Raw genomic sequence first — 11,808 nt, 5'->3', positions numbered from 1 at the left:
AAAAGTACATAATATTCTCTCCCAAGAGAGAGCCCTGCTTACAAGGTATTTTGTCCGAACGTGTGTTCGTCCGTACATATGTCCATCCGTACGCGCGTCCGTCCGTTTGTCAGTATGTGTATCCGTCCGTCCGCGTTATCTGTCCATACGTGTGTCCATCCGTACGTGTGGCCGTCCGTCTGTCCGTATATGTGTGTCTGTCCGTCCGTACGTGTCCGTCCGTACGTGTCCGTCCGTACGTGTCCGTCCGTACGTGTGTCCGTCTGCGAGTCGAACCGTTGAAAAAGCGGATGATGTCCGTGAAGTCCATGTTGTTCTCGAGGATGATGTCCCGGTAGCGTGCCACCAGCGCCAGCGCCAGGAAGAGGACGAAGTGCTCGGAGGAGACGCGCCGGGCCGCCCAGATGGCCTCCCACACCGCGAAGACGTCCTCGTACACCAGCTCTGGGGGCCGTGAGAGGCGGGGGGGGTGGCGCGGGAGACAGACGGGAGGGGTGGAAGCGCGCCAGGGCATGGACGACGCGACGGGAGCAGCGGCGGACGGTGATGACGGATCATCCACGCGCGGGTCGCATTGCCACCCCCACGCCGCTGCTACCGCTGGATGTTCGCGGTTGTGCCGCACCGCTCCCCGATGTGTGTCCTGGTCGCAACGCGAGTTGTTCGCGCCGTGTCCGACAGTTCGCTCCACGTGCTGGGAGCTTCTTCAGGGACTTAGACGTGCAGCTAGTCGGCTGCTCCCAGCAGCTGGGAGTAAAATGCTTTTATACGCGCTTCATTCTAAAGTAGTTTGTGCTGTATTTAGTTGTTTGGCGTCCAATAACCTGTTTGTTTTTCTGAATAAATATTTTTTTTTACATATTCTATCGCTTTCACGTATCTGCTGATATAGATGTCTCTGGCGAGTCGGACATTACACTAAAATCGAAACGATTAAACATTTTTATTTTATTTTACCAGCTAAAGCCCATTGAGCTATATAGAGGGTTTTTTTTCAGAAGCGACCTGGCTATCACTAACGATAGCTCAACAAAGTGGCTCATCGTGTGGAAATTTATAGCAGCCAGTGTTTGAGAGGGATCGGAGTAGTAGAAAGGGCACACGGTGGGGTGGGGTGGGTGGGGGGGGGGGGGGCAGCACCTCGCTTGAAGTCCAGCAGGAACCAGCGGTAGCAAAAGAAGAAGTGAGTGTAGTCTCCATTGCGATGCATCAGCTCGAATATCTCCGAATCCAAAATCTGGCCGGGACCACAAAAGACAGCTCAATAAAACTGCGACGCAACGACGCCACTTCTTTATGACCCTTGGCCTACACCCATTTCAAATTTTTTTTAAACAGTCTGCCTCAGCAGCAGACCATCGCTTTCCCACCTGATGACGGACGCTTGTGTTGCGCCCGAAACGTCGTGATTTATTTAATTTTATACCTACGTGACTTTACCGAAAGAACCAAAGAGTATACATGTGTTCGTTCACGTTTGCGTGTAAGTGCATGTACGTAAGGGTGTGTGCGTGTTTGCGCAAGTGTGTGCTCTTATGTGCGTGGCAAGAGCCACCGTGCCGAGTGCCCCCATGCCGACCGATACGGGTGCCGCACCTGGATGAGCGAGCGCATATTGGCAAAGTGGTTGTCCATGGCTCCGCCCTGGGGGAAGTTCTGGATCATCCTCTTCATGAGCTGGCTGAAACAGCTGTAGGCCAGCACCTCTGCGGGGACACGTCGGTGGGGGGGGGGGGGGTCGGCCGTCACGACGCCACTAAGCAGAACTCGTGGACCGTTTCCACGACAACGGAGAACCGAGCTCTAGTGGCCCAGCAGCAGCAGCAGCAGCTCCGAGTCATGGAGACCGTGTCTCCACATGAGACATTCGAGGAATGGGTGAGGTTTGTATAAGGAGATGACGAGGTGTGGATGAGGTGTGGATGAGGAGTGGATGAGGTGAGGATGAGGAGTGGATGAGGAGTGGATGAGGAATGGATGAGGAATGAATGAGGAGTGGATGAGGTACGGATTAGGTGTGGATGAGGAGTGATTGAAGTGCGGATGAGGAGTGGTAGCGGCGATAGCCGCTCGTACCGTCGTCCAGGATGACGAGGAGCGGCGCGAGGAGGTCACACATGCCCTGCACGTAGCCCACGTCCAGGTGCTCCCACACGTAGCTGCCACGAGCACACGCGTGACAACGAGCACCACGTGGGCGGACAACAACAACAGCAACAACAACAGCGACCGCAACAGCGGCAGCCGCCATTAATTGCCTGCCCGGTCGTTACGTAATACACACCTGGTTGCTGTATTTCTTGGATGGCACTACAATAATAATAATAAAAAACAATAATGTCAGCTTGGAACGACTGGACCGGGATATGGAGTCAAACCTGCACATTATCCTGCGGAGCCGCTCCAGGTTCCCCGCAGTGAAGAACCAGAAGTTGCGGTCACACCGATGAACATCCTTGTCGATGCGATGGAAGTTCATAGCGTACATGTCCAGCTCTTCTTGCTACGGAAGCGCACATGACCGACTAAGTCAGGGGTCAGATTAAAGCTGGATTCTCACGCGCAGCGAGTTCACGGTCTCAGCCCGATCACCGATTATTGTTTACCAAACTACTCGTCACGTTAATTTGGTCTTTTCTCTCAACCAATTAAATCCCTGGTTTGAGAATTTTTTTTATATATATCAGTATCACTACGACGCAACTAATTCAGTAGTTTTTTCTGCATGGAAAATGCGCCCCCTGGTATGCGGATTAAAAAAAAAGACGTCACCGAATATTTCCGTAAAAGCATTTCTGCGACGTCTGCTTCTGTGGGCTGTCCTCGGGTGCAAGGGAGTCGATGTGCGGCCCTGCGAAGCGTTGGGAATCGGCGCGGCCCTCGCCTCGTGCCGTGATGCCGATGGAACAATTACGATACAACGGAGGGGGGGAACTGACCCTGCTCGCAATCAGCTTCACTCATCTCCTCTCTGCTTGTGAGTCATTGCCTCTCTGGTAGCATGTTTACAACACTACCATCACCACTCGCCTTCCCAACCCTCCATTTTCTTTAAAAAAAAAGAGTGAGTTTGTGCCTTTACCCCCACAACGCATTCCAATTATACTTTGGCATCATTGGCAAAGCTGAGGAATCGGTACGGACGTCTCACGGATTCAGTGTGCCTCGCAATCCAGAGAATGGCTGCAGAAGATATTTTGTGCGGGGCTTCACCAGGAAAATGCTTCAGTGGCCGTTTGTTTAAATGATTTGCACAGTTGGTGTCATTTTCCCGCACACACACTCTGATGGAACATCTTTTTGTCTCGTGACGGTGAAACCGACATTATTTGTAATTCTCAGAGCTGGTATTAAGCCAAATTAAGTACAAAGCCAAACATTATGCGATGGGATTTTTGTGCAGTTATTATTGACTCATAAGTCAATCGACTGGAGAACCTGATTTTATCATCAGGTGGCAGCCTGGGTTTGAACCCAGGACACCAGCAGTACTGGCTCAGCGCTCTGAGCTCTGACCTGTGAGCCACGCAGCCAACCTTTGCTGCCCACACCTCTATTCGCCACAAGCATGTTTCCCACAAACTCGTGTGCATCAGCTTGATATGTTAATGTATTTAAATCCTTAGAAATAATAACATTTTATGAATGAAAAAAATTGCATTCAAACGCTTGCTTGAATGCACGTACAGCCAGAAATGTGTCTCCCACTTTTTTTTATTCCCACTAGCACATGCGAGCCGTGCCGGCGTGGGGTCGGGGGAACCCTCGCAGCATGGGTGAATTTCAACTATATGCAGAGCAGAGTCGGAATTAAACCGTGAAACTCTGGCCTCACAAAATGTATCTGAATCCAGGTCAAGCAGGGGACGGCGTGGGGTGGGGGGTACGGGGGGTGGTGTTAAATAATTTTCATCACAAGTTGCATCACAGAGTAGCACACTGCATGCATCTCGACCCGTCTCGTTGCACGTGACCATCAGTGGCACGGCTCGGGTTCTGCAGAGGAAAAACAACCTGGCCCCTTTTGATTTAAAGCTTTCGTGACTGCAGTAATTCATATTCTTAGCTCTTTCGGTAAAGTCACGTTAAAGGGAAACAATAAAATATATATAAAACAATAAAAATTCTCACATTTCGACCATAACACAAACGGTCATCATCAGGTATGAAAAGCTTTTCACACCAAAAGCTTTTCACACCTGATGATGACCGTTTGTATTATGGTCGAAACGTCGTGAGAATTTTTATTGTTTTATATATATTTTATTATTTTATTGTTTCCCTTTAACGTGACTTTACCGAAAGAGCTAAGAATATGAACCTGGCCCCTACTGAGCCGTGTTGGGCTGGCTCAGCACGTTCTGGTTGTACGGTGAAAAAGATGTACCGGCGAGGCTTTCCTGGACAAACGCACGCGACAAAGCGAGAGAGTGGAGGCCGTACGAACCGTGTAATCTCCAACCGCGCTGTCGGGCTCTGGCTGAGACGGCGGCGACCCCAAGCCAGGGCTCGGCACTGCCTCGCCATCGCCGTGGCAACCGGCTTCGTCCGCGCCCCCCAGCATGCCTTGCTCCTCGGGCTCCCACGGGCTGCCCCCCGCCTCCGCGTGGCTGCCCGTGCCATGCGTATCGGTCGAGTCTTGCGTCTCCAGGCCGGGCTGGGGGTCCTCGCCGGGTGCGTAAGGGAGCTGCAGGTCCGGCAGGCACTCCTGCAGCGCTGTGGACGCCTCGGGGCCTGCGTGTGTCTCCACTTCGTCTACCGACTCAAACACCTGCCCAGACGTCGGGCAGAGTCAATTATTCCCATAATAAAGGTTTTTTGGTGAGATCACGAAAGTATAAATGCGTCGTAACCCTCCACCATCCGACACAGCCAATAAAACCCCCTCCTCCCCCTCTGATCTCTACACCTGATGGGTTCACAGTGATGACGTCGTCCTGTTGCTCTATTAAGACCGGAAGCAGGTGGATGGCTTCACTATTCTGGCAAATCGCCTGATGATGCTGGATGTAATTACCAGCGAAACGTCATAGAACTAAACTTGTAAATGTTGTGGATTTACTCTCCAACACACCGGTGGGGTGAAGTAGTAACTAATTGGCACGCGTTGTTCACGTGACAAATCCCTGACTGGTTGTGTCGGGTGGTGGAGGGTTACGACACATTTATACTTATGCAGTCCAACCCAAACATCTTCATTATGAATAATATTGGTTGCGAAAGCCTACGTGTCAAACTCAATTATTCCCAGCCAACATTTACCAACTCATGGCACTCGTGTTTTGTCGTGTTTTTACAGATTATTCCACCCTTTTATTTTATACAATTTGTACTTTGTCATTTGGGCAAAACATATTTTTTCTTTCTCACTGTTAACCGCCGACTGAGAGCAAAGCAATTAATCCTGGCGATAGAGAGGTCCGAAATGAGACACCGCAATCCTGTCACCGAGCTAATGTACAGGAGGCACTATGCGTGTCCTATCCTGCCTCTGATACTGTTATTGTTGCAATCTCTGACCTGAATCAAGTACACGTATCATTCGTCACTGCGCTGATATAATATTACATAGACATGACAACTCTCGTTTCCACTGGGCAAAAATAACGGTGAGAGGTGTGCGGTCGTAAGTATTCAACGTTTGCCTTTGTTTGTTTTTTTTGCTTCATGTTGAAACTGGTTTGCTGTATAGTGTGGTTAGTGAAAACGAGACGTCTGGTCTCAGCGGGGGTCTTATCTGTTATTGATGAAGGTTAACCGTCTATCCGGTACCCGGACATATGCAGCATTGGCCTCCACAGCCACATGCAATTGGTTTGATTGTTACGTAACCTCTTAAATTTGGTTCAAGAAAAATATTTAAAAAAAAGTGGCTGTCAACATGGAGCTAGGTGGACTGTCAATGATAATGCAATATTAACATTCAGCATTTTAACAATAGTACGGGTAATACTAACTAATTTAAATAACAATGGTTCCGTCAATTCATCCAGGGGAAAGCTCACTGAGACACTCATTATCTCTTTTGCAAGGGGCACCTGGTGATGAGGTAGATTTTTTTTACAATTTCACTGTGGAATACAGAGAGAACAAGTCTGCATTTGCTGCGAGTCCCTGAAGACCTATGAAATCTGACGTTGGCTCATATTCCTTGACGTGTTCCTGCAAACGTTATCGTGGAGCGGTAGGATTTCAACCCATGGACACTAACTCTGGGACAAGAGCTAAGAACTGGACATCCAACTGGCATTAATCAAATAAATGAGTCCGCCCTCCAATCTGGAATCGTAATGGCTTACTCAGGCTCTTCGCAGGGCACTTAACTCAAAGTGGTTTCCCCACATCAATTAACCCTGGGTAATTGTTCCACAGCGATTAACTCACAAAATTATCAGCAAGCAATTAACCTGCAGCAATTCCATGCGTTCGACACTTTGTGGTGTCAGCGTTGAGAAGTAATGGTCCACCATTATAAGCCAAGTTCAAATTAAATCTGCCTGTGGTTTTTGGCTTCTGCTTTTCTCACTTTTTACGATGCCTGTGTGTGTCGATGCCACAGGCAACTTACGAGCACCACATCGTATCTACTATTCCAAATTAAAAAAATAAACATTACTTATCGAATTAATTCAACGTTGTGTGTTTTTATTTTTTATATAGAATCACACGTGATGCAGTGAGAGTCATTCCCTCTTCGTGCATGGCAGATAATTAACTATGTATATTTACAAAAGAGCGGATATTGCATTTTAATGAAAAAATATTTTAGGAGTAAAATGTTTTATATATTGGTCCAATTTGCAATGCGGGCTATGACACCGGCATGGCTCCGCCTAATCTTGTGAACAATGTCAACAAAGATTTTATGGTTCACTTTTGAGCAAATGACACATTCTGGTAATTCGCCACGTAAATTGGTAGGCGGCTATGGGAATCTCACTGCGAGGCGTAGCTCCGTGGCCAGCACATTGACCGCACCAGGCTATACAGCATTCCAAACCTCGAATTCAAGCAACCAAATAGAATTGTCTTATGAATGTGGCATTCTGTTTCACATCGCACGGCTCTCAAGCTCACACGTGCACGTCAGATAACTGCCGCTGCTGTCACGCGCGTTTTTTAATTCAGGAGTTTGCGACGCCTGTACTAAACGTAACCAACTCGCTATTGGTTATGGCAGAATGTGCCGATTAGCGCAGGCATTGCTACGAAACACATTGAGATTTCACCAAATTTTAAAACACGCCTCTCGTGAGCGTTCCTAACAAGTTGTTGATTTCTGTCCTCTGATGGGCTCCTTCCATTACGCCGTAGCTCAAATAAAGTATGATCTCCTATATCGCCAGTCAATGCGAAGCCACTTGCCCATCAGCAAACCCGAGCTACCGCGTTGAACTTGGCACAAATTAGAACAAAGCTCAGCACGTACATCGGTAACGCTGCCTCAAAACACCAAGTACAAAATGTGCCGCTGACGTTTCCACGAAATGGCCCTTCTTTTAGAACTTTTCAGCGCTGCTACGGGGAAGATTTTAACGGGTTCACCCCTTCCGCTAGGGTCGTGCTGACGCGTTGTGTAAAAAATTAAAGTGTGAATTATGATTATTTTAAGTGTAAACCAGAACGGGGGGGGGGTGGGGGAGGTCTGGCACGTGCGAGTGCACCCATCGTGGCACTGCGCGTGGCGAGACAATCACGTTCGGCGAGACAATCACGTTCGGCGAGACAATCACAATCACGTTCGGCGGGACAATCACGTTCGGCGGGGCCTTCACGACGACGGCCACACGTTCAACGGCCGTGCCACTTTTTTTGCACATCGCCACGGTCACTCGGGGTTGCGTGGACGAAGAAGAGACGGGACCGGACAAGCGACGCCTCAAAACACGATGCCGTTAGTGTGATAACACGGAAGCGCCAAGAGGGTTATCGATCAAGGTGTTAAGAGGAAAAAACACAAGTGCCCGCGCACGTACAGATTGCACGATGTAACACGATTTTTGTCCCTGGGTAAGTAAGTGTTATTTTTTTCATTGCTTATGCCTTAAAAGTATAGAGAATGGCTTATTCCCCACAAACTTTGCTTTTTTGTGACCAGGACTTTACGTGAAGGAATGACACAAATGTACACCACGTTTTCTCATCGAAAATAGGTACATTTCAAAAGAACAAAAGCAAAGTTTCGTGGGGGATAACAGCCATTTTCTGTACTTTTGAGGCATAAGCAATTAGAAAAAAACACTTACTACCCAGGGACAAATTAAGTTTTTATTGTTACACAGTGGATTATCAGCAGGTGGTGTGCATCGCTCTGGCCTCTTTTTCGTGGTGTTTTTCAGAACGGGCAGCACGGATGGGTGGTACGAGCACAGCACATCACGAGAGGGAACACAGGGCCTGTTCCTTTCAAAGTTGCACGATTGTTGCTCAGCGAAGCGCCGCTGTGATAGTTACACCCACTGGAAATCTGACCGCTTGACAGCGGGCGCCGTCTGTCATCAACTAGGGTTATAGTTTTGAGCTTGAGAATTGAGGCGATGAGACCCAGCAGATGGTGGTTGAGTTGTCACCTGTTGATCAGCCTGTGAATAATACGCAACCTTGGCCGCCCCTCATCATTCTTTGAGAGTCTAGTCCGCTGCAAGGTGATACGCTAGTTTTAATATGCGATGTGCAATTTTTTTTCATTACTTGCAAAATTATCCTGAGTAGAGCCACAATGCAACATCGCCCCCCCCCCTCTCCCCCCCCTGCTGTGAAACTCCTGCGAAAAGCTACTCGTCTGTAAATCAGACGCGCCTTCGCGAGAGCCCCTTGCGCTTCGAGAACGGCGTCAATATACCAAATGAATTCACGTTTCGTGGGGGGGGGGGGTGGTGAACAAACACAAACTCGCAAGTTTCCCGTTTCCTCCCGTCGAACTGTGGAGGCCAATTGCATCGTTAATCTGGCCACGCTGCGAACGCCGCGCGAGCGGAGCGCGCCACGGCACTTGCGCGCGCCCGAACGCCGGTAAGCGTCCGGCACGCCGAGTGGTCACCGGTTCCCTGGGGGGGGGAGGGGGGCGACAGCTGCCACCCGCAACCTCGAGCCGCAGAGCTGGGACGCGGCGCTATTGCGCACGAGCAGGAACCGTGGGGGAGCGGGGCGGGCGGGCGGGGGAGGCGGGGGGTGTTTGAAAGGAACCAGGGGAGGCCCACGGCAGAAGAGGACGACAACGTCGCATGCGGTGACACGGCACGGCAGCCACGCTGCATTTACCTGGGCGCTCACACTGCAGCCAGTAGGCAGGCACGGGTGCACGCTCGACTACAACACACGGGCGACACGCACACAGGGCATGCCTTTTGGTCTCATTCCTCCCCCTCCATTGCTGCCACTCTGCTGAGAGGGCTTCGTGCAGGAGAGAGCCGCGATTCGTTCCCCGCCGTTACCCGCTAAGGCGGGAGAGACGTCTGCTGGGCCCTAAACGGTCCCCGCCGCCAACAACAACACGCGAACGCAAGACGGTCGCCGGTGTTAAAACAAAGGGAGGGGGGGGGGCTCTCAGAATGAGGGTCACCACATGAAAGAAAAATCAGTAACTTCTCTCTGTTGTTTTATAGCGCACTTACGCTTTCGGGAGAGGAAGACACCACCGGGTGGAGAGATGCAGCGGTAAAAGGTTTCGAGGCGAAAAATGATTTTGACTGAATGAGGACAGTGATGCTAGCTCTAGGAGGAGAACAAAGGTGGGTTTCATTCGGCTCAGCCGACATAAGGGACAGATGATGATGACTCTTGAGAGGTTGCTGATGAGACAATTTAATTTATGCAATAATTTATTTTACTTCGTGGACTTTTAGGTAGAATAAATGTATATTTTGAAATGATTTCTGAAATATTGTCAGGGGAATAATCGATGGGAAAATATACTTGAGGATTGGACTTTTGCAGGTGCTGACTCTAACTGTGTACTATCAGAAATTATACGGAGGCCGTTTTTTTTTAACCCAGGTTTTTAAACGTTGCAATCTTGAAACTTAGTCCCGAGTATTGTCATTATTAACATGTGCTTGAGCTGAAAGTGGTTAGTGTCGTGATGTAAGTGTGGAAACTAATTCCTCCATGCTGAGCTTCAAACTTCCCTCAGTAAACAAGCTACTATACGCACGTGTTCAAGTTGTCCCACTATATAATCTCCATACGGGGCCATCCATTGAGACCGTACGCATGGAGGGGGGGGTAACCCAAATGCGTATGCTTGCGTATGGGGGGGTCTACTGACAATGTGCGTACGCATAGGAAACGCCGGGGGGGGGGGGGGTGAAGCCTCGCTAATAATTTGTCTACATTGGCCTTCAAATGAGTTAGATAGTCCGGCGGTGGACTATCTGTTTGCTTAAACACGTTCATATTATTAATCCTTGATCGTTTCTGCGTGGATTAAATATCGGCCGTTCTATAGGATTCGGTAGGGGGGGGGGGGTCAGGCGTACGTACGCAGGTGGGGGGGGGGGTGTAAAAAGTCCACGTGCGTACAGGGAGGGGGGGGAGGGGTCGAGTTTTGACAGATTTTTGCGTTCCTACTCAATGGATGGCCCCCTACCATCTTAGTGTCATATTTTTTCCAGATTTTTTTTCCAATCTGCCATCATTTCCCCAAAATTTTAGCAGTTCTTATTTATATATACAGTATATAATACTTTTTTCATAAACCTTTAAGATTTTAAAATTAACAATAAGCACTGCAGTTACCTCAGAGATGTAACGGTCAAGTCAGCATGTACGGGCGTTGATGGGAGTCATGCCAACATAATCGCTTCAGGTTGATAGTGGCTCTCAGCAGCCAGAGAGAGCTGACTTACCATGCATCACTGCACTTTCTAAACGTCTTTAAACTGAGTTGGCAAGCTGTTCAGAAAATTGCACGTCTCAAATGTCATTAACAAAGAGCTCTATTTGCAAATATGTAAATGTATTTTCATTGAAATGGCGATTGCATATTAATATGCTTTTAATTTCCACGTCTAGAATTTGGTCAAGTTTAGACATCTATACGTTAAAAACGGTGTTTGATTGTAAAACATTTTAGCTCTGGGTCGTACCAATTTCAGCGCACGCCCACAGGCCAAGTAATATTAATTTTGCAAGGGCAACATGGTAAATCTTGTTACTGTACAAAGGGAAGGATATTCAATTTTAACAATTTATGAAAACAAATCTGGCTTGAGGCCACTTGGCATCCAGTACAGAAACGATGAGAAAAAAAACAATCTTTCAGCGTCACTTTTTTGGGGGCGAAGGGCACCCTCTGGCAATAACGGTGCACGAGAATGAACGCGAATCGTCTGCGGGATCAAACTCTCGACTTCCGCGCAAGCTGGTTTACCGGGGGAGCGTCGTGACCGCATGGCTGGACTCCCAGCCACCCGCACGGCTCGTGGCGCGAGAACACGACGCCAACGCGACCGCCGCAGTGATTTATGGGGGCCGCCCGCTAACGTCGGTAATAAGGGTCGATTTGCCGGAGCGGAAATAATGACAGGGCGCTCACAAAAGCCGTGAGTATGAAAGTTCCGCTATCCCGAATGTGCGGCGACTACCCTTATCTGAAACGATGGCAGGGAAAAAAAGGCGAATTCTTCTTCTTGGTTCTTTCGGTAAAGTCACCACGCAGAATGGAAATAAAATAATAAACAAAAAAACATAACAAAATAAAATTCTCTCGACGTTTATTAGTTTACTATATTGTATTCATTATATAGTGTAGTGTATACCCAGTTACTCTATGTTAATTGCTCAACTTATTGAAGAATATATTGAGTA

General features: G+C 48.7%; 1 protein-coding gene across 1 annotated transcript in view; it reads right to left on the bottom strand.

Moving 5' to 3' along the window:
• Positions 1 to 11,808, bottom strand: part of LOC116950310 (small G protein signaling modulator 2-like) — a 171,520-nt gene that overhangs the window by 10,446 nt on the left and 149,266 nt on the right. The window contains exons 20-26 of the mRNA XM_076072471.1: positions 9,262 to 9,309; positions 4,448 to 4,771; positions 2,379 to 2,503; positions 2,077 to 2,159; positions 1,597 to 1,706; positions 1,141 to 1,237; positions 277 to 444 (exon numbers count right to left, since the gene is read on the bottom strand). Coding sequence (XP_075928586.1) covers positions 277 to 444; positions 1,141 to 1,237; positions 1,597 to 1,706; positions 2,077 to 2,159; positions 2,379 to 2,503; positions 4,448 to 4,771; positions 9,262 to 9,309 — 955 coding nt within the window. The remainder of the gene's footprint in view (positions 1 to 276; positions 445 to 1,140; positions 1,238 to 1,596; positions 1,707 to 2,076; positions 2,160 to 2,378; positions 2,504 to 4,447; positions 4,772 to 9,261; positions 9,310 to 11,808) is intronic.

Source organism: Petromyzon marinus, chromosome 38, assembly GCF_048934315.1.
Source record: "Petromyzon marinus isolate PM22_M1 ecotype Great Lakes invasive population chromosome 38, UKy_Petmar_22M1.pri1.0, whole genome shotgun sequence".
Lineage (NCBI taxonomy): Eukaryota > Metazoa > Chordata > Hyperoartia > Petromyzontiformes > Petromyzontidae > Petromyzon > Petromyzon marinus.
Note: the sequence above shows the minus strand (reverse complement) of the source record. Positions and strands in the feature narration are given on the sequence as shown.